The sequence below is a fragment of the Neoarius graeffei genome, chromosome 8 (assembly GCF_027579695.1).
Source record: "Neoarius graeffei isolate fNeoGra1 chromosome 8, fNeoGra1.pri, whole genome shotgun sequence".
Classification (NCBI taxonomy): domain Eukaryota; kingdom Metazoa; phylum Chordata; class Actinopteri; order Siluriformes; family Ariidae; genus Neoarius; species Neoarius graeffei.
This window is the reverse complement of record NC_083576.1, coordinates 72,844,340-72,871,842: the sequence shown is the minus strand read 5'-3', so window position 1 is coordinate 72,871,842 and position 27,503 is coordinate 72,844,340. Positions and strand designations below refer to the sequence as shown.

Sequence of the window (27,503 nt, the reverse complement as noted above, 5' to 3'; positions counted from 1 at the left end):
AACATTGCACCTTCAGTACATTCAATAAAATAATTTAGTGTTTTATGAAAAACATCAAAATTAGTGATTTGTTACCAACTTTTACCCTAAATCCAGTCTACACTGGCTGTCAAAAGTGTTTAAACACCCAGGGTTCATGTTTTGGTTGAACTTCAAGCACGCGTTTGAATTAGGAATGGATTAAAGGTTTGAGAAGCAGCTTTGGGACCAAAAGGTTGCTGGTTTGATTCCCTGGACCAGCAGGAATGGCTGAAGTGCCCTTGAGCAAGGCACCTAACCCCCAACTGCTCCCCATGCTGCTCTGGTTATGTTGTACGTCACTCAGGATAAGAGCGTCTGCTAAATGGCATTAAAAAAAATAAAGAAATATTAGCGTTCTGAGAAATGTGTGCGTGACCTGATACCATGCATGTTTCATTTTGTTCTTATTTAATTGCGGATAGTGGGGAATCTCTAACACAGCTTTATGTATTCAAAAACATTTCAACTGTATAATCAGAATCAGTAATGTGAGATGAGTTCACCATTTAAAAGTTTCTGAGTTAAGATATGAATCTACATATTGAGAGCATACAGCGTAAACTCCGCCCACTCACTTGCCTTTGAATTAATTTTGTATTCCCTCACACTTTCTCTCTCTGTCTCCCACATTCATGTTCATTCACGTACCCTCGCATACACAATTTCACATGTATTCACACACACACGCAGTCATTTCTCACCTCCTGCTGGGTGTGTGTCCTGTTTCTTGCGGCTCCTGGTCACTTTGACGAGCCTCGTGAATGTGTGCGGTTCAGCACAGCTGCTGTTGCCGTACCTTGTACCTGTTCCTGTCTGACCGTTCACGCATTTTACATTTTCAAAACAAAATCTCCAGGTTGCACTTTTGTTAAGTCAGGATTCAGTGAAACATTTATACTTGCGTTTACATTTGACATTTAATCCTTAGCAGTTTACAGTTTACAGAGGCGCTATCTGGGTTTTGGAGCTTGCTCGGTGCTGGGGTATGAACCCATAACCTTCTAATCAGCAATGTGTTCATCACTGAGCCACCAATTCCAGCAAGTCTTATTTATTGGCCAAAATTTTAAAAAAAAATCATGATTTTAACCTTTTACCACAAATACAGTCAACAAACCAACACATGTTTAATGTGAGACTCAAACTTCTTTTGTACTGGAGCGAAAGAACTAAAGGAAGATTAGACATACCAGTTTAACATTCTGCAAACGGCACCTACAAATCAACATGTTTGGCTGAAAAAGAGTTTTTCAGAGTAATGCTATTTGTATAAACTGTGTGTGTGTGTGTGTGTGTAGGCTGCGGAGTACCTGTTTAAATACATCGTGCAGTCTCGCAGGCTCTATGCAGCAGCGACTGTGGCACAGGGTGAGGACGAGTTCCGCTGCTCCGTCCATGAACTCTTCAAATCCGTCCATCTGTTCCTTTCTCATGAGAGCAAAGGAATCAGCCCTGTCACACACACACAGGTAATACACACACACACACACCATAGTGGTGTCAGCCTGTCACACTACAGGGACGCGAGTCTGTCACACACGTAGGCAACATACACACCACAGAGCCATCAGCCTGATCTCTCACAACACACACACACCACAGAGCCATCAGCCCCATCTCACCTACACACACACACACACACACACACACTTTCATAAAAGAAAAAGCAAAAGCTTGTTTACAGTTTTACACTCACAGCATGCAAGCTGTGTAATACCACATTCGTGGATATCAGTATGATTGTGCGCGTGTGTGTGCACGTTGTTTATGTATGGCAGCTCTGTGTGCGATAGAAAACAATTCATTTCACACAGACTGTGTATGTTAATAGCAGCAGAATGTGACTATATCGTCATACAGAAACACACACACACACACACACACACACACACTCATGGTTGTTGTAGCAGCACAGCGGGAGAGCAGATTTCCATTAACACGCCTGAGTGAGTGAAGCATCATTGGGAACGCAGATCGGATCAGCAGCACATGGAGACCACAGGATCAATGCCAACCCTGCCGCCTCACACAATGTGTTTACACATACGCTTGAGCCACTATATATGTGTGTGTGTGTATATATATATATATATATATATATATATATATATATATATATATATATATATATATATAGTGTGTGTGTGTATGAGAAAGCATCTGTTGTTTGAAGTTCCCTGCTGAGCAGAGTGGTCTGATTTCCGATTCAGCATGCTTCCTCTGTGTCACACTCTTTACCTCCACCTCCAAAGAAACGACTCTGTAGAGTCCGTGTTCTAGATTTAATGAGCGAATATGCCTGTATGTTGATGGATCTAAAGCACATTCTTGTATACACAGTAAAACTCAATGACCCTAACCCATAACTACGTCATTGCTTGTTTACCGCAATGCATTATGGGTGATACCCGGGGTCAGCTCCACTGTATTGTTTATTTCGCCTTTGTTAAACACTGCATTATTCTGTCTAACCGGTTTTAACCGTGCCGCCTAAAGTGAACTGCCGTGTGTCTTTCTGTGTCTCCACAACAAAGAGAACTCCTAATTTGGGCTTTTATTAGCTGCCAGTTGAGAAGAAGAGAAGAAAGAAATGGATAAGTTTAATCTGCAACAAAAACCTTCAAACTGAATCGAAATGGACGAGTGTTTGTAGCTTACATTTCTCTGGTGGGAAAAAGACGCACTTAAACTGTGACCCAGCAATATTTCCATGGTCTGCGGAATGGCCTTCAGTTATAGATGATAACAATCGACACTGTTCATCATCTGAAACTAGAGATGTTCCTAAGCCTGTAAAACAAAGAAGCATTCTTTGGCCTTTGCCGCTCAACGTACCGAAGCACTCGGCAGCTGAACGAGCCTGTCGGACCGATAAACCTCCCAAACCACCAAGGCTTCTCTTTCAGGTATAATATATAAATGTTCAATGCCCCTCACTAGCAGCATTTACTGAAGTAAATGCATTTATACTGAACATGACACGGCAGATCAGCAGGTTTCCAAAGATTATTTTTTTGTAATGTTTCCTGATATCAAGTTTTATTTAAAGGAGAACTGAAGTCATTTTTAAACTTGATTTATTTCTTAATTAACGTCTTATTCAATTACGTTTTCGGTTTTAGTAACCTTATATTGTGACTCGTATTGGCAACTAATTGCAATTAAATATTATACTTATCGGCCTATTTGGTTTTTAGCCATGTTGAATTTAGTTCGTTTGGTCCACGGCAGGCGTCGCTTATCCGCGCGATCTTCACGAGACTTGTGCGAGACTTCGAAACGTGAAGTGTCAGCCAGGTGTCAGTGCTGCCATTTTGAAAACTGTTTTCCAAACGAAATATTGCACAAAAACGAGTTTAAATGACGATTACTGCCTACTTTTTTCAAACTTTCCTGATTGCTATCAAAACAAACAAAACTTCCGGCTTGATTACTTCAGCATTCGAAAGAGGGTGCCCGTGTCTTTTGACAACGTTGGCAGATGTTGGTCACTTTGATTTCCGCTGTACGTTTTACTTCCGTCCTACGATGTCTTGCACAGGTCTCAACGAATCTCGTTTACGGCCATTGCTTTGACATATGGACTGATATAGTACAGAGCATATTTCAAACACTCATAACTTGCTATAGCAGTGACAAAATAGCGATCAAAAATGCATTCCTATATTTAATAAAATGAGAGAAATAGAATCTTGATAATAAAATATTTGCCTTCAGTTCTCCTTTAACTAATCACTCACTTATCACTCGGACCGTTATTCGCCCACAAATCCCCCGTGAGAGCGCTGCTGCTGCTCTGCGCCAATTCCCGATATTCAGATAGATTTGTTTTCTCGATAAAATTTAGCTGGTGCAATATACGTCTTCAGAAATAAGATATTCTGAGATTTGATGTTCTTGTTGGACAGTGTGCTAGACTCGGTCTAGACCAGGGGTGGGCAATTATTTTTTCCATGGGGCCACATGAGAAACAGAAAATTTTGTGGAGGGCCGGACCAAAAGGCTGAACTAAATTCTGCATAATATTAATTGTATTTCTTTATATAAAGCAATAAATAGCATTGTTTTTACAAGCTGCTAAGACTGGTAAGAGTATGGAAAAAACGAGGTTGCCTTACAAAAAATGTCATTTATTCAATCAAATTTCCCAAAACAATGGTTAACAAAATGTGAACGTTTGTACCTTTTTTTTTTCAGTCACATTCACCCCAAAACACAATAAAGACATCACAATATTGTCTTTCTACTCCAAATATCAAGCAAGATACATCATGTTATAATAATGATGCCCACATTTGTAGTCTAATCACCTCATTTGGTGTTTTTCAGTTTTTTATTTGTTCAGTGAGAGAAATCTAGTCTCTGTTGGTCTTTAACGAGCGCATCAGAGTCAGGTTGAATGTCTGAGGTGGAGATGCGAAGCACAGCTGACAGATGATCATCAGTCGATTCGGTGTAGGAATCAGATCTTTTTTTTTTATTAAATTCAAACATAAACAGAATTATTTTATATTACAACATAAAATCACACCTTCTCTGAAAATATAATCTAAAAAGAAAACTTATCAAATACATATATACACAATATATGTAAAATGGAAAAAAAAACGAGGGGTTTATGAAAGGTTAACTTGTGCTATGAATGTGTACAGTATATTTGCGTGGGGATTGTTTATATATTTCAGACATTTTTGTAACAAGGACAGTTCATTCTTAAGAGCAGGCCATGAAGGGGGGGATTTGGCATATCGACACTTGTGTATGTAATATTTTGTAAAAAATAATGAGATTATTCACCAAAAAGTAGGAATCAGATCTACAGATTGGCTCGGGCTGCGGCGCCTGCTGGTGACGTCACACTATGTGATTGGCTGGACCGTTTGAAGGATGACGTACAAGTTTGTGATTGGTCTGGACAAATTACGGAATTAGTTATCGCGGGATTAGGTTTCGTGGGATTTCATGTCATGTTCATGTCGCGCGCATTGCGTTTTTGTTGAACACAACTTCAAAATAAAAGCAATGCACATTCAGTCCATGCATGAGGTAAAATTAGAAAATATGTTTATTTTGTAATTTCTAATTAACCTTACGCGGGCCGGTCAGAATGAACCAAAGGGCCGGATGCGGCCCGCGGGCCGGAAAATGCCCAGGTCTGGTCTAGACTCTTACCTTTTCACCAAGCTTGATTTGGATTCCGATTTTCCTCCTGTAAGCCCTCAACATGTTATCCACCTCTTTAAATCACCAATTTCATCGTCTTCCATGACAGAGCACAGCGTAATCGCTTTTCTCACATCACTCTCATGTAAAATTAATCTGACATCCGTCACGTCACTCAACTACCGACCCCGGCTATCCCGCACAATGCACTGCGGTAAACAAGTGATGACGTAGTTATGTTTAGGGGCTATTCAAGTTAAGAAGTGCTGCTTTGTTTACGGTTCATGCTGATTAGTCCTCACTTGTTCTTCAGGGTTGAAGAGATCGTCCTTGAGTAGGAACTCTGAGTTGAACGGGTGTTTCATTGTTGTTGTTGTTGTTGTTTTTCCTTCCCCACCACGTCAACCCTTATATTATCACCTAAACAAGCTACTAGTTTCGGTTCTGGGATGCAAACAGGACAGTATTTATACTCACAGTCTTTAAAACATTCGACTCTTAAGAACTTACTGTGATCAATGACCTTGTTTCCATCCACAAACGTAATTAGTCGACGATAGCAAGCAGGTCAGGGACTGCTCATCCACCTCTGCTTTTAAACTCCTCCTTCTTTAAAAAAAATTGATAGAATTATATACTTTATGGTTAATATAGATATTACCGTATCGATATTATCTATATAGTAAAAGCTTATAATTGGTATATATAGTCAGTAGAGGTATATTAAATAAACAGGGATGAGAGTTTTCCGCTTTTTGGCGGAATTCCGCTTTTTTTCAGTCAAAATGGACCTTTTTTATATTGTTGCAAATCCGTTGAGAGAATTTTAGGGGGGTAGGGTATAGGGATGTTAACCGATGACCGTTTGACCAGTGGTTGACCGAATCAATGTCAACTGGTAAATTTTTTTTGGTTGTCGGTTAAAAAAAAAAATCAATCATTTTGAAGCTGCCGATTTTGGAGCGGAGGACTTGGAATTCTGTTTGTAAACGCTTGGGGCATGCCATGCAGTGTAAGGACGACAGCTGACGAATCAGAAACACCCATTCAGTCATGTCCCGGCCTCCCACCCCAGTTAAAGACAGCTGACAAATCAGAAACACCCATTCAGTCATGTCCCGCCCCAGTTGAACACAGCTGCCACTCGGCGAAAGAAAAAAGTGTAGACACAGGCTTTTTAGCTTACAAATTACTATTCTGTTTTTTTTTTTTAATTATTATTAGAAGGCACATCGAGTTTAGTCCTGCCTTGGCCAGTGCATTCTGAAAGTATGTTTCGGTCTGTAGCCAACAATGCATGTTATTGCAGATCATATCTCTCCACACAAACTAAAGGCGCAGATGCCGACTTTTTCACAGCTGAATCGCGCAGATCCGATTGCTTTCCTTTGAGCATACAGAAGGAGGAGTTAGACAGGGAGCAAAAGAAAGCAAGGCTGGATCATGTGAAAAATCAAGAGGAGTTGGCTAAAAAGAGGGAGAGGACCAACAAGCTTTTAGCTCTTGCTAAAAAGCTCAAAATAAAGAAGAAATAAATTTTCTGCACCATGAAACTGTAAATAGTTGTATATATTGTAAATAGACAAGCACTTGGGGGCGTGGCTCAGGTGGATAAGGCACCATACCATAAATCCGGGGACCCGGGTTCGATTCCGGCCCGAGGTCATTTCCCGATCCCTCCCCGTCTCTCTCTCCCGCTCATTTCCTGTCTCTACACTGTCCTATCCAATAATGAAAAAAGCCCCAAAAAAATCTTTAAAAAAAATAGACAAGCACTTTATAGAACCAAAGGAAAAATGTATTCATAAACCATTATTTAATATAGCAGTGAATGTGTTACCTTAGTTTGGATTTAGAGCAGCAAATCTGAAGTATCATGTTGGTGCTCACCTGGAATGTATATGCAAAATTTATCACAAAAGGCCTATGTCAATGTTTCCTTTACATAGGTGTAGTTGATCTTTATCAAATAAAAGTTTAAGTAATGTATGTACTTGAAAGAGAATTCTACTTTTGTATAAGTGTCAATTTTGTAAGCAAACAGGGTATGGTATTTCAACAACATTTGTAAAATTTTGATGATAAAATAAATGGTTTTTAGGGTAAAAAATCTCTAAAATCCATGAGTTCCTGGGGGCTATGCCCCCTGGGCCCCCACCGGGGCTTCGCCCATGGACCCCACTGGGAGCCTGCGGCCCCCAGACCCCCGGCTAATTTTTCAGATTTTTTCAGCACAAGCCACTCTCATCCCTGATAAAAATGACACGATGTCAGGACCAGAATATTAAATCTACAGTAGTTATTTTAATTTCAGTTTGTTTAGTGATTTTAGCTCCATTTTGTGTGTAATTACTCCAAACTTTAATAAGTTCTTTATTGCATCTGGATGCCGAACATACTCTCATCCTATGAGAGGTATCGCCAGAGTAATGCATGCATGCAGTGTACGCATGCAATAAGATGTACACATCTTATTGGTGCTACTATGGCAATACTCCTCAGAGGATGAGTACACTGCATGTGTTACTATGGTGATACCTCTCAGAGGATGAGTGTATGAGTGTTCAGCATCCAGATCTAATAAAGCACTTATTAAAGGTCAGAGTAGTAACACACGTAGTGTACTCAGATACACATTGTACTGGTATCTGATGAACAGTGCACTTGACCTGTGTGTGTGTGTAGGCTGTGTTCCTGAGGTCGTTTCCCACAGTTTGTTGTGAGCTGCTGAAGGTGTTCGGGGTCCGTGAGGTGGCGAATCTGGCGCGCGACACACTGAGCAGTCTGCCCACTCTGACACACACAGACTGCCCCCTGCAGGCCGTCAAGCTCCAGTGTGTGGCCAAGACTGTAGAGAGCCCACTTTACACCAACCCAGGTACACACACTGGCAAAGTGCTTAATCTCAGGTTCCTGGTGTTCTTAAAACGATGCATATTTAACGTTCTGTTCAGTGGCTGTGTTTAAATTGTGTGTGTGTGTGTGTGTCTTTGCAGAGTCGCGATGTGTGCTCCTACCCGTGGTCCTCCATCTCCTCCTCACTTACCTGAAGGAGCAGAAGGAGTTGGTTCTGTGTGCGAACATCCTCACCAGCATGCTGTCTCTCGTCCACAGAGACCCAAATACAGTACGCACAGTATCCAGCTTCATGTGTCCTCCTACCCAGAATGCTTTAAGTGTTTAGGAGAGGGATGGAGCTTCACCCATGAACAAAAAGGGCAAACACCAAAATCCATCCATTATCTCTAGCCGCTTTATCCTGTTCTACAGGGTCGCAGGCAAGCTGGAGCCTATCCCAGCTGACTACGGGCGAAAGGCGGGGTACACCCTGGACAAGTCGCCAGGTCATCACAGGGCTGACACATAGACACAGACAACCATTCACACTCACACTCACACCTACGCTCAATTTAGAGTCACCAGTTAACCTAACCTGCATGTCTTTGGACTGTGGGGGAAACCGGAGCACCCGGAGGAAACCCACGCGGACACGGGGAGAACATGCAAACTCCACACAGAAAGGCCCTCGCCGGCCACGGGGCTCGAACCCAGGACCTTCTTGCTGTGAGGCGACAGTGCTAACCACTACACTACCGTGCCACCGCACACCAAAAGCAATCAATGTTAAATATCACTAAACATCTGTCTTGCTGTCATAATAGTAATAATATAGTAAAGACTGCAGTTATAATTATGTACAATATTTATAAAAGTAGGAATGATAATTTGTATTCATAAAGGTATTATATTAATATTCTATTAATAGTCAAGTTAATTATAATATCATAAATCGCAATAGCAAGAATTTGTCATTTATTATTATTATTATTATTATTATTGAGGCAGCACGGTGGTGTAGTGGTTAGCGCTGTCGCCTCACAGCAAGAAGGTCCGGGTTCGAGCCCAGCAGCCGGCGAGGGCCTTTCTGTGTGGAGTTTGCATGCTCTCCCCGTGTCCGCGTGGGTTTCCTCCAGGTGCTCCGGTTTCCCCCACAGTCCAAAGACATGCAGGTTAGGTTAACTGGTGACTCTAAATTGACCGTAGGTGTGAGTGTGAATGGTTGTCTGTGTCTATTGCCGCTTTTCCACTACCAAGGCGGCTGAGTTGGGTTGAGCCGTGCCGTGCTGAGTTGGGCTGAGTCGAGCTGAGTGGGGCTGTTGGAGTTGCATTTCGACTACAACCACGCTGAACCGTGCTGGCTGGAAGTGGGTGGACACATTGGGTGGAGTTAGCGAAAGTGGGTGAACGTCAGGTGATGTCGGTAGGCGGCGCAAACAGTGACATCAGTGACCTTTTAAGCGGTAGTCTCACGACCCGGATAGTAAACAATAAACATGGAGGACATGGAGTCGTTAGTGTTGCTGGTCTTGGTGCTGTGGCTTGTTGTCACCGACAACGCCAACAGATACTGGCAAGAGTGTATAGATGAGGCGAGGCGCATAAGGCTTCATAATTCTCGTAATTCGTAATTATTATTCTTCCGGGTTTACGGTGTTTACAGATCCCAGCGTGCTCGCGGGGCGTGTGTGGGCATGTGAGGACACTCCTCCTCACCAATCAGTGCACAGGGGAGTGTCTGCTCACACCCCTAGCCCCACTCGGCTCGGTTTGGCTCGCTTCAGCCCCACTCCAAAACCGTGCGAGTTTTGGGTGCTGAGTAGGGCTGAAGCGAGCTGAGTCGTGCTGCTCTGAGGTAGTCGAAACGCGAGCCGTGTCGGGCTGAAGTGAGCTGAAGTGAGCTGAAAAAGGGTAGTGGAAAAGGGCCATATGTGGCAGCCCTGCGATGACACATAACATGGTTTTTAGCCATGTTGAATTGAGTTCGTTTGGTCCACGGCAGGCGTCGCTTATCCGCGTGATCTTCACGAGACTTGTGCGAGACTTCGAAACGTGAAGTGTCAGCCAGGTGTCAGTGCCGCCATTTTGAAAACTGTTTTCCAAACGACATATTGCACAAAAACGAGTTTAAATGATGGTTACTGCCTACTTTTTTCAAACTTTCCTGATCGCTATCAAAACAAACAAAACTTCCGGCTTGATTACATCAGCATTCGAAAGAGGGTTCGCGCGTCTTTTGACAACGTTGGCAGATGTCGGTCACTTTGATTTCCGCTGTACGTTTTACTTCCGTCCTACGATGACTCGCACAGGTCTCAACCAATCTCGTTTACGGCCATTGCTTTGACATATGGACCGATTACAGAGCATATTTCAAACACTCAGAACTTGCTGTAGCAGTGACAAAATAGCGATCAAAAATGCATTCCGATATTTAATAAAATGAGCGAAATCGAATTTTGATAATAAAAAATTTGCCTTCAGTTCTCCTTTAAGAAGGCAAGAAACTCATCCACTACTTAACTTTTGACGAGGCACACCCGTTAATTGAAAAGCGTTCCAGGTGACTACCTCATGAAGCTGCTTAAGATAATGCCAGTAGTGTGTAAAGAGTCATCAAGGTAAACACTGGCTACTTTGACGAATCAAAAATATGAATCATTTTGTTTTTTAACACTTATTTTTGTTAATGACATAATTCCATTATGTTCTAGATGTTATTTCATAGTTTTGGTGTCTTCAGTGTTGTTCTGCAATGTAGAAAATAGAAAATACAGAAAAAAGCCTATGAATGAGTCGGGGTGTACAAACGTTTGACTGGTACTGTATATGATTTTATGTGTGTGTGTGTGTGTGTGTGTGTGTGCAGGAGTGTGTGGCACCTGAAGAAGTGAATGTAATAATGGACAGTCTGTCTGGAGTGTTATTGAGGACGATACTGGAGGTAACAAACCGTCCCCAGCCAGCTGCCACCTCAATGCGTCTGCAATATCAGGACGTGACTGTGAGTCTCTCTCTGTATCTCTCTCTGTATCTCTCTCTCTCTCTCTCTCTCTCTCTCTCTCACACACACACACAGACCATAATTGTGTCTTAGTATCCTCGTGAGAACCTTCCACTGACAATTATTAATGTAGTTCATTGATTCTACACTTAAGTCCAATCTTAACCTTAACCTCAGGAACCAAAAGGAACCCATTCGGCTCTTGCACTTTTTTTTATTTAAAAAAAAAAAAAAGGAAAAAGCAGTTTCACCTTTGAGAACCAGCCAAATGTCCCATCTGGTTAGTTCTGTCAGCTATTTCTGAGGAATGTTTTCAATAACACACTGTTCCTGTTTCTTAGTAAATAGGATTTTTATATCTAGATCCATAAGGAACTGTCAGTATTGTTACTTCACCCGCGACGGAGTAAGCGTAGCGAAGTATTGTAATTAGTGCCGTTTGTTTGTGTGTCTGTCTGTTAACAATCTAGCCGGTTGCACTGATTGACTTCAGATTTTCAGGGTAGGCGGGCAATGGTTCGTAGATTACCTGATTAAATTTTGGAGGTAATCGGGTCAAGGTGAAGGTTAAGGTCACCAGAAAGGTCAACCTTTCGGTCAAAATAACATATTTCCCATTATAACTCAAAAACGGTTGCCGATAGACAGATGTTTACTATTATGAGCATATGGAACTCCTATATGGCCTTTCATTAGACATCATGATCTTTGGCCTTAAGTGACCTTGAAAGGTCAAACTCAAGGTCACGGATTTTCAGAGGGCTGTAACTTGAAAACAGTTGATGGTCGACAGATGTTTACCCTTATCAACTTATAGGAAGTGCCATATGGGCTTTCATTTGGCACCATGATGTCAAACTCAAGGTCATGGATTTTCATGAGACTATAACCTGACAGCTGATGATTGAAATGAGAAATATTACCATTATCAGCATATAGGTATAAAATAAGTGCTGCCGGGCGAGGTTTGTTTTGCCTGGCAACACTTGCTACAGTAGGTGGGTTTTTTTTTGTTTTTTTTTGTGTGTGTGTAGGGCGAGTTTGTGGCTTGTTTGCTGACTCTCCTAAGGCAGTTAAGTGATAAGGACTATCAGAAGCTCCTGAGCCGATTCCCTACAAAAGAGGAGCTGGCGGTGAGTCGACCGAATCAGTGAAATGATTATGAACAATAATACATCAAATCATTTTTAATTCAGAATAATTACAGCAATGAACTGCTTCAAAATGATCAGCTTTTTATTACTCTGAGGAAACCTTACCCTCAATGCTCTCATGGCAGATTTTTTTTTTCAATAATAATTTTGTCTTATTATCATATATCGCTCTTATGGGAAACTAAAGAGTTTCTTCTTCTTTTTTCCTCCCAGAATTTTCTTCTGCAGCTGTTCACTGTCTTTAGAATACTGATTCGGCCAGATATGTTTCCTAAAGACTGGACAGTCATGAGATTGGTCACCAACAAGTAAGCTGATTAAACTTGGCTTGGATGGCGCTGAGTCCGATTATGTACACTACCGTTCAAAAGTTTGGGGTCACCCAGACAATTTTGTGTTTTCCATGAAAAGTCACACTTTTATTTACCACCATAAGTTGTAAAATGAATAGAAAATATAGTCGAGACATTTTTCTGGCCATTTTGAGCATTTAATCGACCCCACAAATGTGACGCTCCAGAAACTCAATCTGCTCAAAGGAAGGTCAGTTTTATAGCTTCTCTAAAGAGCTAAACTGTTTTCAGCTGTGCTAACATGATTGTACAAGGGTTTTCTAATCATCCATTAGCCTTCTGAGGCAATGAGCAAACACATTGTACCATTAGAACACTGGAGTGATAGTTGCTGGAAATGGGCCTCTATACACCTATGGAGATATTGCACCAAAAACCAGACATTTGCAGCTAGAATAGTCATTTACCACATTAGCAATGTATAGAGTGGATTTCTGATTAGTTTAAAGTGATCTTCATTGAAAAGAACAGTGCTTTTCTTTCAAAAATAAGGACATTTCAAAGTGACCCCGAACTTTTGAACGGTAGTATAGATTATATACGGTAGATAATATGAAGTATCTTGGGTGGATATGAACACAAGTGTTTTACTGGGAAATACACCACACTTATTTTTCATATGAGCTCCATCTGGGACATGGAGACCCAAAACCGTGACATAAATATATGTCTATATGTCACTCATAAGGAAATCGATGAATTGTTTTGATAATTTGGGCACGTTTTGTTTGTGAATGTGTTGATATCATAAAAAAAAAAAACATCACACATTAGCTTGAAGATATGAAGTTTATCTTCTTGTGTTGAAAAACTCACATTTTTCATACAAAATGCATCGCAGATCTGAGTGACATATTTAACAATTATTCCATGAAATCGAGTTGTACATGAGCTGATAGCCGATGATGTTAGGACTTGGACTGTTTTGGCCTCTAGAGGCCGCTGTTATTTCCTTTTCGTGTCATATTTATTTTGGCCTCTAGAGGCCGCCACTGTTCCTGTGTTTTGTGTTTTTTTTTGTTAATTGCCTGTTAGTCCTAATTATCTTCACCTGTGTCCTTAATTAGTTTGTGTATTTATACCCCTGAGTTCAGTCCTCTTGTCACGGAGTCTTTGTACTGTTATGTTTATCTCCAGTTTCCTTTGTACTGTGTTCTTGGTTTTGCACTTTGCTTTCTTTTGGATTTAGTAGTGACTGTTTTTGGATCTTCTGAGCTTTTGCATTTTTGCCTTTTCCTTTTTGGACCTTAAACTTTTGATATTTTATTTTTCCCTTTGTCTTCCCAGTGTTAGATTATACTCTTTTTTTTGTTTTGCCCTGTATATAGTGTATATAGTATAAATAAACCTTTTGATTCTTTTTCTACTTCCGCCTCACGCGTCTGCATTTGAGTCATCCCCCTGGTGGCCTAGTGGGGGTTTGCTGGATCATCATACCAACGAACCAGGTTCGAATCCCAGCAAAACCCTAACAGATGAGGCGCGTAGCACCGAGTCAGCTATAAGCCGTGCACTGTAAAATATAATAAGTTGACTTTACTTAAAAAAAATATGCAAAGTTGTTGCCTCAAAAAAAGTCATTTATGTTGATTTAGATAAATTAGATTGGGTTAACTTATTTTTTGTGAGTTTGCAGTACTCAAATTAACTTAGATTAGTTTGATTACATTAACTTATTTATTGTGAGTTTGCAGTACTCATCTTATATAATTTTTATTACATTAACTTGTACTGTAAACTTAAAATAAATAAGTTAATGTAAACAAAATTATATAAGATGAGTACTGCAAACTCACAATAAATAAGTTAATGTAATCAAACTAATCTAAGTTAATTTGAGTACTGCAAACTCACAAAAAATAAGTTAACCCAATCTAATTTATCTAAATCAACATAAATGACTTTTTTTGAGGCAACGACTTTGCATATTTTTTTTAAGTAAAGTCAACTTATTATATTTTAGTGTGTACGACGAGATTGAGTGGAATAACTGTTTTATTCTATCCACATTCACGGGATTTTGAGAAACAGAACTTTTTTTTTTTTCAAATTCAATAAATAAAAACTTTATACAAAACGTCCAACAAAATCATTTCTGCTTAGAATGTAAACAAACCGGTGAAATGACAGTAGCAATTTGTGAAAAATGCAATAATAATTTTTGAAAAATAAACAAAGATATATGTTCTCACCATCAAATACTTTTATTCCATATTTTGTTGATTTTTTTTTTTTTGTATTTTTGGGGTTTTTGTTTTCGAGTAGAGTTTTAATTCCGTCCTCAGTTGGTTCAGCAACACGCTCCACCATTTTGTTTTTCTCTACTCATGGTATATGAGCTGATATCCTAGTAGTAAAGTAGCCAATCAGAGCATGCGATTGCTCATATCTAGTGAATGTGGATAGAATAATTCCTGATATTTCACTCCGATGAGGTCACTCCCAGTTTTTTCACACTGACTAGATGCGTGTTGTCAAAATAGCAAACCAGGTCAAAATTAAAATTCTTTTGATGAACTTGTATTTTTTTTTTGATGTGTCCTTATAATATAAAGAACATTACACGGATGCGTGACAATATGAAGTTTTTCTTTTTGTGTTGAAAAATATTTTCACCGTTTGCTTCGCTCACTCATGAATATATACATTCACCACTTGAAGATAAACTTCATATCTTTTCAATACTGTGAAATATCCTCTATATATATACAGTGGGGCAAAAAAGTATTTAGTCAGCCGCCAATTGTGCAAGTTCTCCCACTTAAAAAGATGAGAGAGGCCTGTAGTTTTCATCATAGGTACACTTCAACTATGAGAGACAGAATGGGGGGAAAGAGCTGTCAAAGGACACCAGAAACAAAATTGTAGACCTGCACCAGGCTGGGAAGACTGAATCTGCAATAGGTAAGCAGCTTGGTGTGAAGAAATCAACTGTGGGGGCAATTATTAGAAAATGGAAGACATACAAGACCACTGATAATCTCCCTCGATCTGGGGCTCCACGCAAGATCTCACCCTGTGGGGTCAAAATGATCACAAGAACGGTGAGCAAAAATCCCAGAACCACACGGGGGGACCTAGTGAATGACCTGCAGAGAGCTGGGACCAAAGTAACAAAGGCTACCATCAGTAACACACTACGCCGCCAGGGACTCAAATCCTGCAGTGCCAGACGTGTCCCCCTGCTTAAGCCAGTACATGTCCAGGTCCGTCTGAAGTTTGCTAGAGAGCATTTGGATGATCCAGAAGAGGATTGGGAGAATGTCATAAGGTCAGATGAAACCAAAATAGAACTTTTTGGTAAAAACTCAACTTGTCGTGTTTGGAGGAGAAAGAATGCTGAGTTGCATCCAAAGAACACCATACCTACTGTGAAGCATGGGGGTGGAAACATCATGCTTTGGGGCTGTTTTTCTGCAAAGGGACCAGGACGACTGATCCGTGTAAAGGAAAGAATGAATGGGGCCATATATCGTGAGATTTTGAGTGAAAACCTCCTTCCATCAGCAAGGGCATTGAAGATGAAACGTGGCTGGGTCTTTCAGCATGACAATGATCCCAAACACACTGCCTGGGCAACGAAGGAGTGGCTTCGTAAGAAGCATTTCAAGGTCCTGGAGTGGCCTAGCCAGTCTCCAGATCTCAACCCCATAGAAAATCTTTGGAGGGAGTTGAAAGTCCGTGTTGCCCAGCAACAGCCCCAAAACATCACTGCTCTAGAGGAGATCTGCATGGAGGAATGGGCCAAAATACCAGCAACAGTGTGTGAAAACCTTGTGAAGACTTACAGAAAACATTTGACTTCTGTCATTGCCAACAAAGGGTATATAACAAAGTATTGAGATGAACTTTTGTGATTGACCAAATACTTATTTTCCACCATAATTTGCAAATAAATTCTTTAAAAATCAGACAATGTGATTTTCTGGATTTTTTTTCTCATTTTGTCTCTCATAGTTGAGGTATACCTATGATGAAAATTACAGGCCTCTCTCATCTTTTTAAGTGGGAGAACTTGCACAATCGGTGACTGACTAAATACTTTTTGCCCCACTGTATATGATCTGAGGAGAGCATGGAACCTTTCAGGTTACGGTAGCTACATTTAAATTTATGGAAAAGCTATTATATTGTATATGTATATTTAACAATTATTCCACAAAATCGAGTCATACATGAGCTGATACAAGTTCGCTGTAAGCCATGTATAATGAGATTGAGTGGAATAACTGTTTTATTCTATCCGCATTCACTGGATTTTGAGAAACAGAGCATTTTTATTTTTATTTATTGCAAATCGATAAATAAAAACTTTATACAAAACATCCAACAAACTCATTTCCGCTTAGACAGACTTCTTAAAAACCTATCGATGGCTGCACAAATTGACTTTAGTGTTATTTTTTTATAGAAAGTGCCGTCTTGCTGTCGTGCCGAGGTATAGAATAGCTTTAGACATTTATTTAATTCTTCCTTGGACATTTCAGTGATGTAATTTTCAAACTTCTTTGAGCTTTCGAACCAGTCAAAAAAAATTTCAACAAATTTTAATGCATAAAGATGAAGAATGTAAACAAATTGTAATGTAAACAAAAAAAAAGGAGCAATTTGTGACAAATGCTATAATAATTCTTTAAAAAAAAAAAAGATATATTCTTACCATCAAATACTTTCATTCCATATTTTGTTGCCTTTTTGGGGGGGTTATTTTCGAGTGGAGTTTTTATTTCGTCCTCGGTTGGTTCAGCAACACGCTCCGCCATTTTGTTTTTCTCTACTCACGGTATATGAGCTGATATCCTAGTAGTAGAGTAGCCAGTCAGAGCACACGATTGCTCATATCCAGTGAATGTGGATAGAATAATATACTTTTTTTTTTTTGCAGTCCGGTTTCCATCAAATCCTGCGCTCTGATTGGCTGGCAAGCGGGTCCCCAGTTAGGAGCCCCGGTTACGGACCTCTGGCGACTTGCTCATTCACAACAACAACAACAACAAACATAGTAGCAATTTTTGTCAACATTACTCTTTTATATCAGATTTATTGATAAGATTGTCAAAAATCTTATAAATTTTTGCCAGCATTTCTCAGGAGAATAGCATTAATTTTACAGCATGGATAGTGATAACGACAGTGTTCACAGCGAAAGCGAGTTTTACTACCCTGAGGAAGAAGAAATAAAAGAAAACATTTCAGGAGAAAGCTAAAAACCCTGTAACTTGCTAATGCCGAGCAAAAACATGGCTGAATCCTGAATGACTCAATTTTGTATAAATAGGGGACTACATAGGCGGCAACATGTAGGTTTTTTTTTCCTGCCATGGAAGTGCACTTGTATACCGAGGAGGAAGCCATTTGCATTGCAGCCGTGAATGAGGATTCAAAATGGCGGCTCGCTTCGGCTCGGCTTGGTTTTCCCTTTCGGGCGCTCTCGTTTTCTGTTAGAATTTGGGGTAAGAAAAAAATAAATATATTATTTACCAGCTTAAGGTCGGTCCATATGGTGAAATACCGTGACCTCGGCCTTGAATACTGACCTCGGCCCAGAGGGCCTCGCTCAGTACTTTCAAGACCTCGGTCACGGTATTTCACGATACGGACCTCCCAGCTGGTAAATAACATATATATATGATATGTTAAGTGAATAATAGTCAATAATACAGAAAAAAATGCAGCTTCTTACTGATAAAACACAAAGGCATCTATCTGGAAGACTCTTCTGTGTTGAGAAACGTAACGCTACAGTTTTACCTCAGACTGCTACACAGCATTGACACTGGAGACTCCTTCCATTCATGCTCAATAAACATTGAACAGAAAACATCACCAGATCACAATGATTTGATTTTTGTTGTTATGTAACATCATGTTTTTAAATGATTCTGTGTATCGTGCACCTAGAATTAAATTGAGGACAGTTCGTCTGTTTGGAGACCACAGAACATCACACGCTTGTTGTTTTCGTTTCGTTTCCAGCGTGATCATCACCACGGTCCTGTATCTCTCCGACACTCTCAGAAGCAACTTCCTTAATGAGAAATTTGACTTCAAGGTATGAGATGATTGCATTTGTGTGTGGTGCATCTGTGCTTGTGTGCCTTCGCAGTTTGTTCGCAGCTCTTACGTATTTGTCACGTCTTTCTTTTGAATGCACCCATCAGTCCTTTCACTCAGATGAACAGCAGTCACATGAACTTCAGTTACACTCTGAACGTGTGTGTCTGCAGTGTAGTGTCTGTAAATAAGCCTGTCCTTTTTCCGTCAGGTATGGGAGTCTTATTTTTACCTCTCGATAATATTTGTCATCCAGCCGTGTCTCCAGCTCGAGACGTTCCCTCCATCCAAAAGGAAGAAAGTTCTGGAAAAGTGAGCAGTTTGCTTTTTCATGCTTCGTCAGAAATACAGCACATGAAGCGTTTCCATTCAGGTCCTAACACTTCTCTTTGTTTTAAAGGTACGGAGACATGAGAGTGATGATCGGATGTGAGATCTTCAGCATGTGGCAGAATCTGGGTGAGGAACAAAAACAGCCAGTTACCCACTCACAGAAAAAGAAAGATGCATCAAGAGCTCTTAAGAAATCAGCAGAAGTCGAGTCACTGACACACCAAACCAGCTGTCAGCTGTAGGTTTTGGGGCGTGACCCACACTTTTGGTCCCAAACGGCCCTAGTTAGTGCCTGTCAGTATCCATTGCGGTGACATGGCAGGCTGCAGAGAGAGTTCTCCGATTGGCTGATCAGCTGAGTGAATAAATATCGCTGAAAAGAAACAGAGCAAATGAACAATACATTTGAGGGGATACGTATGCTATATAGCAATGTTCTTGTTAACTTTTGATCGTTTATGTAACTCATCTCATCTCATTATCTCTAGCCGCTTTATCCTTCTACAGGGTCGCAGGCAAGCTGGAGCCTATCCCAGCTGACTACGGGCGAAAGGCGGGGTACACCCTGGACAAGTCGCCAGGTCATCACAGGGCTGACACATAGACACAGACAACCACTCACACTCACATTCACACCTACGGTCAATTTAGAGTCACCAGTTAACCTAACCTGCATGTCTTTGGACTGTGGGGGAAACCGGAGCACCCGGAGGAAACCCACGCGGACACGGGGAGAACATGCAAACTCCACACAGAAAGGCCCTCGCCGGCCCCGGGGCTCGAACTCAGGACCTTCTTGCTGTGAGGCGACAGCGCTAACCACTACACCACCGTGCCGCCCCCGTTTATGTAACTGTTTACAGTATATTATCTCCCGCTGGCCGAAAGGCCCAAAGGGGGATTATGTCGTGTCGATGTCCGTCAGTTCCTCTGTCCGTCCCGGGAAGGGTGCTCACCTTCTGAAATCAACTCCTCTCACAATTTGTGGAGGAATTTCACCAAACTTGGTAAAAGGCCTTGTTATATGTCGGTAGTACGCATATTGTAATTTTGTTCAATTTGGTCGCATTTTACCAGAGTTGTGGCCCTTGATTAACAACCTTTTACTTTCACAATTTCATGAAGGTGTGCTCGCCTTCTGACATCAACTCCTCTTACAATTTTTGGACGAATTTCTCGAAGCTTGGCAAAAGGCCTTGTTATATGACGGTAATACGCATATTGTGATTTAATTTCATTTGTGAAAATTTTACCAGAGTTTTGACCCTTGATTAAATACCGTAAAATACCAAATAATAGCCCGGGCGATTATTTGTCTCAATCACGTAAGAGACCCGGCGCGTATTAGAGACTAGGCGGCTATTTGGAACAGGCGATTAATTCCTTCTTCACAAACACCTTCCCCAAAATCTACCTCAAAACGGGGAAAAAAATCATTCTCAGATAGGCCTACTTTTAACCAGTATAACTTACAGTTTGTTTAGAGTTAGATTACAGATAGCACGGTGCCGACTTAGGGGAATTTTGAAGACGCAGAATGCATCTTCGCATGGCACAGTCGGGGTGGATAAAGGATAAATCACACACCTTTTCCTGTTAATGACTAGTTAAGCGCATGCTTTACAAAATAATCAAGAAACCACACCATTGTCTGTGCGCAGCACTGTGATTTAATTACTCTGCAAAGTTATGGTCACTTGCTATCACCCTCACCCATGCAGCCTCCACCCTTTGCGCTTCGCGATGTCTGTCAATCTGAAATTGCATGGAGGGCGCGACGTTGAAGCAACATAATTAGGGTGCGAAGTGTCAAACCAAAGGGTTTTTTCTTATGCTGAAAAATAAGTGACCTGCAGTGGCTACATACTGTCATCTTGCATCACGTTTCTCTCCAAGACGTCTCCCTATTTGGCCGATATGAGCCTATTCCCCGAGTGAGTTGGTACGGTGGCTCGACCCCGTAGAAAACTTAAAGTTCGGATGAAAGTTAGTTGAATAGGTTACTGACTTGTAGGCCTACATGTTGCCTGCCTGACGCGTGCTTCTGCCCAACTTGCACGACAGATTACTTGTTGAAAAGGCCCCTTGGATTAGATTGGCCGCGAGCAGACTGAAATGCATGTTAGAACGCTCTCACCTTTTTTGTAAAGCGTCTTCCAGATCCGAATGGGTAAGGGCAAGTGAAATGGTATAAGGTCTTTAATAAAACTCAGTGTGTGCTTTGACGCATGCATTCGGCAATTTAGGTGGTTTAACAGAAGCAGCAGTCCAACCTTGGAAACCCGCAGTCCTCAATGTCACCACACACGCTGGCTTTCGTTGGGTATACCCAAAGGGGTGGCTAAGACATCTGTCAAAAGTTACGGAGTTGCATTCCTCAAGAAATATTACGGTAGACCAAGATTATAACATTGAAATGGCATGTTTATTATCACGTAACAAAATGTTGTAAACAGTATTATAGAAATAATTTCATTCATTCATTCATTCATTCATTCATTCATATTGTTTCGGTAGAAAACTATGCAATGCAAAATCGTTTAAACACCAGAAAACCAGAAAAGTGCTGGGCCTCAAGATTCTAGATAGAACGTTCGGACCCTTTTTTTTTTTTTTAGACCCCGGCGAGTATTCGGAACCGGCCTTTATTTGTCACAACACACGCGTACACCCAGCCGTTAAAGGGAACTCGGCGGTTAATTGGAACTCGGCTATTATTTGGTATTTTACGGTAACTTGTACTTTGACAATTTCATGAGGGTGTACGTTCTTCTGAAATCAACTCCTCTCACAATTCGTGGAGGAATTTCACCAAACTTGGCAGAAGCCTTTGTTATATGACAGTTATACACATATTGAAATTTCGTTTAATTTGGGCAAATTTTCCCAGAGTTATGCCCATGATTATTAACAAACTTGTACTTTGGCAATTTCATCAAGGTGTGCTTGCTTTCTGAAATCAACTTCCCTCACAATTTTTATACCCCGCTGGCTGAAAGGCCTGAAGGGGGATTATGTCATGGCAACGTCCGTCTGTCCGTCCATCCCGTGAAGGGTGCTCACCTTCTGAAATCAACTCCTCTCACAATTTTTGGAGGAATTTCACCAAACTTGACAAGATTCTTTGTTATATGTCAGTAATATGCATATTGTAATTTCGTTCACTTCAGTCACATTTTATCAGAGTTATGGCAGAGTTGCCAGCGGGGGATATTGTGTTCTCAGAGCACTCTTGTTTCTTCAAGGAAATGGCCAAGTAGAGCATTTATCTCAGTCATACACAACGGCTATCAAACGTACATTACTGACACAACAAATCAACGATGTATTTTAGGCTTTCCTTTTATACACACTATCTTATAATTTAAGAAAATTTATTGTATTTTATTTCACAAAAATAAGAAAAGAGAAACAGATACGTTTATATTTAACAGTTATTCCATGAAATCGAGTCGTACATGAGCTGATAGCCGACGAGGCGCGTAGCTGAATTGGCTATAAGCCATGTACGACAAGATTGAGTGGAATAACGGTTTTATTCTATCCACATTCACTGGATTTTGAGAAATAGAGCAATTTTATTTTTATTTTTTGCAAAGTCGATAAATAAAAACTTTATATAAGACGTCCGATAAAATAATTTCCGCTTAGAATGTAAACAGACTGGCGAAATGACAGGAGCAATTTGTGAAAAATGCGATAATAATAATTCTTGAAAAATAAAAAAGATACGTTCTTACCATCAAATACTTTTATTCCATATTTTATTGCTTTCTTTGTATTTGGTGGGGGGGTATTTTCGAGTCGAGTTTTTATTTTGTCCTTGGTTGATTCAGCAACACGCTCCACCATTTTGTTTTTCTCTACTCACGGTATATGAGCTGATATCCTAGTAGTAGAGTAGCCAATCAGAGCACGTGATTGCTCATCTCCAGTGAATGTGGATAGAACAATAATGGATTTGGTCCTCTTTTCCTGTCATTGTGGGCATTCTATGAGTTTTTCCAAGTATTTTCATGACAAATATGGACTACTGCTGCCTTATGGTATTAGGAGGTACGTTTATGGTACCTTTTAGTTATTGTAGAGCGTTCAGAGAAGACACGAGGCAGCAGGAAGGTGATTATCAGTTGGCATCACTTGGCCTGTCTTTAGTGTCTAATAGAGTTACACACGTCTACTGTCTACTCTTTATACTGTATATACTGTAGCAATGCGGAAACTTCCTCATCTCTTCAGTATGCACAGAATAAAACCAAGGCTTTGTTCTCTGTTGGCTCTCCAGGAGACTATAAAGTGAATCTGATCCCTTCTCTGATTGGTCCGTTCCTGGAGGTGACCCTGGTTCCGCAGCCTGACCTGAGAAACGTCCTCATCCCTGTCTTCCACGACATGATGGACAGCGAGGAACGCCGCAGTGGCAACTTCAAGCAGGTGATGACGTTACTGTAACCTTGCTCATGACATTACTGATCGAGCAAATTGACATGCTTCAGACTCATAAAACAGCCTTGACAATGAAGAAATCATCTTCCAAAGCCAAACAAATAATTTTATTCTATCCACATTCACTGGATATGAGCACTCGCGCGCTCTGATTGGCTACTCCGCTACTAGGATATCAGTTCATATACCGTGAGTAGAGAAAAATACAAAAAAAAGCAGCAAAATATGGAATAAAAGTATTTGATGGTAAGAATGTATCTTTTTTTTCAAGAATTATTATTATTTTTGCATTTTTCACAAATCGCGACTGTCATTTCGCCAGTTTGTTTGCATTCTAAGCAGAAATTATTTTGTTGGACGTTTTGTATAAAGTTGTTATTTATCAAATTTGCAAAAAATAAAAAAGCTCTGTTTCTCAAAATCCACTGAATGTGGATAGAATAAAACACTCAATCTCATCGTAAATGGCTTATAGCCAACTCAGCGCTACGCACATCGTCGGCTATCAGCTCATGTACGACTCGATTTTGTGGAATAACTGTTAAATATGAGAACGGGTTCACCGGATATCATTTCAGACTAATTAATATGCCAAGAGTGTTGAGTGTGAATCAAAAATTAATGCACACATTTCTCAGTTTATGATTATTATTGAAAGATCCATTATTTAAACCTCGTTTAAATCAAGTTTCTAAGCGGTTTCAGAAAGCCTGTCTGAAATTATAATTATCAAATGAATTTTATACTATGAATACTATGATAACTGCAGTCTCAGCATTTTTTTTTTCCTGTGAGTTAAACACTGCAGTGATCTAATCCAGTATAATTGTCTGGTTTCTCTCTGCCCTGTCAATCAAAGCAACGCTAGCTGATTACAGATATCAATAATTAATAGCTCATGTATAACTGAGCACTTGGTTTCCTCCAAGCGACCTTGCATGAGCAGCAGTTTGAAAACATGCAGTGAATTTCTGCACCTCTGAGGAAGCAGATGTTTTCCTTTTGGACTGGTATCTATCAAAATGTGGTTCAATCAATAAATCAATGCAATACATGCTCATCTCATCTCATTATCTCTAGCCGCTTTATCCTGTTCTACAGGGTCGCAGGCGAGCTGGAGCCTATCCCAGCTGACTACGGGCGAAAGGCGGGGTACACCCTGGACAAGTCGCCAGGTCATCACAGGGCTGACACATAGACACAGACAACCATTCACACTCACATTCACACCTACGGCCAATTTAGAGTCACCAGTTAACCTAACCTGCATGTCTTTGGACTGTGGGGGAAACCGGAGCACCCGGAGGAAGCCCACGCGGACACGGGGAGAACATGCAAACTCCACACAGAAAGGCACTCGCCGGCCACAGGGCTCGAACCTGGACCTTCTTGCTGTGAGGCGACAGCGCTAACCACTACACCACCGTGCCGCCCCTGCAATACATGCTATGTATTTAATTATGTATTTAATCACCACAGTATTTTTCACTCAGACTTAAGTATTCATTTCCGTGTGTAATTTACTTAGTTACTTTTAAAATCAACATCGACAGTGACACACAACGGAGCGACCTGGCAGCCAGAATTCTCTCAAAATCTTCTGCTTTTAACGAAGCAAATCTGGCAGCCATGTTTGTTTACAAATTGTCACAGTCGCTCACTAGCACAGATGTTTTAAGTCTCCGATGTGTCTCTTTTCCAGTTTTTCGAAGTCCGTTGGTATGTTTTTCTCTTGTAAATACGTGTGAAGAATATCTCATGAAGTTTTGGTAGCCCTTCGGGTGTTCAGTGTGTCTTTAGTTTTAGATTTTTCTTTGTTTATTTGGTGCTTAATTATAGAATAGCTAATCCTAGCAGTAGCACTGGATTAGCTTCGTCTTTTCTCTTTCATGGCAGATAAAGAGATAGCTCTGCACGTGCAATTTTGTCATTGGATATTCGCATCAGCTCCGACGTTGTCTTGACAACGTGCAATATTGTAACAGTATTAGACGCTCATTCTCCATTGGGTAGAGTGATGTACAGTGGTATGCAAAAGTTTGGGCACCCCTGGTCAAAATTGCTGTTACTGTGAACAGTTAAGCAAGTTGAAGATGAAATGATCTCCAAAAGGCATAAAGTTAAAGATGACTCATTCCCTTTATATTTTAAGCAAAAACATTTTTTTTTATTTTCGTCTTTTACATTTTCAAAATGACACAAAAGGAAAAGGGCCCGAAGCAAAAGTTTGGACACCCTGCATGGTTAGTACCCAGTAACACCCCCTTTTGGCAAGTATCACAGCTTGTAAACACTTTTTGTAGCCAGCTAATAATCTTTCAGTTCTTACCTGGGGGATTTTCACACATTCGTCCTTGCAAAAGGCTTCCAGTTCTACAAGTTTCTTGGGCTGTCTTGCTTGCACTGCTCTTTTGAGATCTATCCACAGATTTTCAATGATGTTTAGGTCAGGGGACTGTGAGGGCCAGGGCAAAACCTTCAGCTTGTGCCTCTTGAGGTATTCCATTGTAGATTTTGAGGTGTGTTTTGGATCATTGTCTTATTGTAGGACCCGTCCTCTTTTTAACTTCAACTTTTTTACAGATGGTGTGATGTTTGCTTCCAGAGTTTGCCGGTATTTATTCGAATCCGTGCTTCCCTCTACCAGTGAAATGTGCCCTGTGCCACTGGCTGCAACACAACCCCAAAGCATGATCGATCCACACCCATGCTTCAGAGTTGGAGAGGTGTTCTTTTCCTGGAATTTGGCACCCTTTTTTCTCCAAACATACCTTTGCACATTGCGGCCAAAAAGTTCTATTTTGATTTCATCAGTCCACAGGACTTGTTTCCAAAATGCATCAGGCTTATTTAGATGTTCATTTGCAAACTTCAGACGCTGAATTTTGTGGCGCGGACGCAGGAAAGGTTTTCTTCTGATGACTCTCCCATGAAGGTCATATTTGTTCAGGTATCGCTGCATAGTAGAACAGTGCACCACCACTCCAGGGTCTGCTAAATCTTTCTAAAGGTCTTTTGCAGTCAAACAGGGGTTTTTATTTGCCTTTCTAGCAATCCAACCAGCAGTTCTTTCAGAAAGTTTTCTTCATCTTCCAGACCTCACCTTGATCTCCACTGTTTCTGTTCACTGCCATTTCTTAATAACATTACAGTCTGAGGAAACGGCTACCTGAAAACACTTTGCTATGTTCTTGTAGCCTTCTCCTGCTTTGTGAGCATCAATTATTTTATTATTCAGAATGCTAGGGAGTTGCTTAGAGGAGCCCATGGCTGTTGATTTTAGGGACAAGTTTGAGGAGTCAGAGAATTTATACAGCTTTGAAATCTGCATCATCTGACCTTTCCTAATGAAGAATTTGAACAAGCCACAGCTCAATAAGCTGATTAAGGTCTGGAACCTTGGTAAAAGTTACCTGAGAACTCAAATGTATTGGGGTGCCCCAACTTTCGCATGGTGTTCCTTTTCTTTTTTCAGTCTCCAATGTACAAAACAAAAATAATACACAAATCTTGCAGAAAACACTGAAAAGAAACGTGTCATCTTTACCTTTATGCCTTTTGGTGATCAGTTCATCTTCTGCTCACTTAACTATTCACAGTAACAGACATTTTCAGTAAGGGTGCCCAAACTTTTGCATGCCACTGTAATACACATAGGATAAGCAATATGTTAACAATATTACATGCTATCAAACCAAATGAATGAAACCCACTAGAAGGGAATACAGTGCATCCATGGCAAAAATGTCCTGTATGCATAATAATCATTCATATTTAATCAGAGACATATTTTTTCTTTTTCTTTTGTTTTATGGTTTTTCCGCCATTAATCGTAAACCGTTATCTTTGTGCGCAGGTGGAGGCGAAGCTGATAGACAAGCTGGAGAGTCTGATGTCAGAGGGTAAAGGAGACGAGACCTATAAGGAGCTCTTTAACAACATGTGAGAATCTGATTAGTGCTGAATGTCCTCACGTACAGTCATATGGAAATCAATGCACTAAAACTGTTTTCCTGTTGATGCTTTCTGGAGCAGAATCCCGCTGTTTGGTCCGTATCCGAGGTAAGATACTCAGATACTCAACATACTCTCACATAACGTTTTTTATTCTATCCAAAATCACTGGATATGAGAAAT

General features: G+C 40.6%; 1 protein-coding gene across 1 annotated transcript in view; it reads left to right on the top strand.

Annotated features, from left to right (window-relative positions):
• Positions 1-27,503, top strand: part of dock4 (dedicator of cytokinesis 4) — a 214,840-nt gene that overhangs the window by 127,180 nt on the left and 60,157 nt on the right. Inside the window, exons 21-32 of the mRNA XM_060926739.1 lie at positions 1,320-1,490; positions 7,870-8,062; positions 8,181-8,311; positions 10,892-11,026; positions 12,061-12,159; positions 12,394-12,488; positions 18,510-18,585; positions 18,799-18,899; positions 18,988-19,046; positions 23,206-23,354; positions 27,223-27,308; positions 27,402-27,428. Of these exons, the coding sequence (XP_060782722.1) occupies positions 1,320-1,490; positions 7,870-8,062; positions 8,181-8,311; positions 10,892-11,026; positions 12,061-12,159; positions 12,394-12,488; positions 18,510-18,585; positions 18,799-18,899; positions 18,988-19,046; positions 23,206-23,354; positions 27,223-27,308; positions 27,402-27,428 (1,322 nt within the window). The remainder of the gene's footprint in view (positions 1-1,319; positions 1,491-7,869; positions 8,063-8,180; positions 8,312-10,891; positions 11,027-12,060; positions 12,160-12,393; positions 12,489-18,509; positions 18,586-18,798; positions 18,900-18,987; positions 19,047-23,205; positions 23,355-27,222; positions 27,309-27,401; positions 27,429-27,503) is intronic.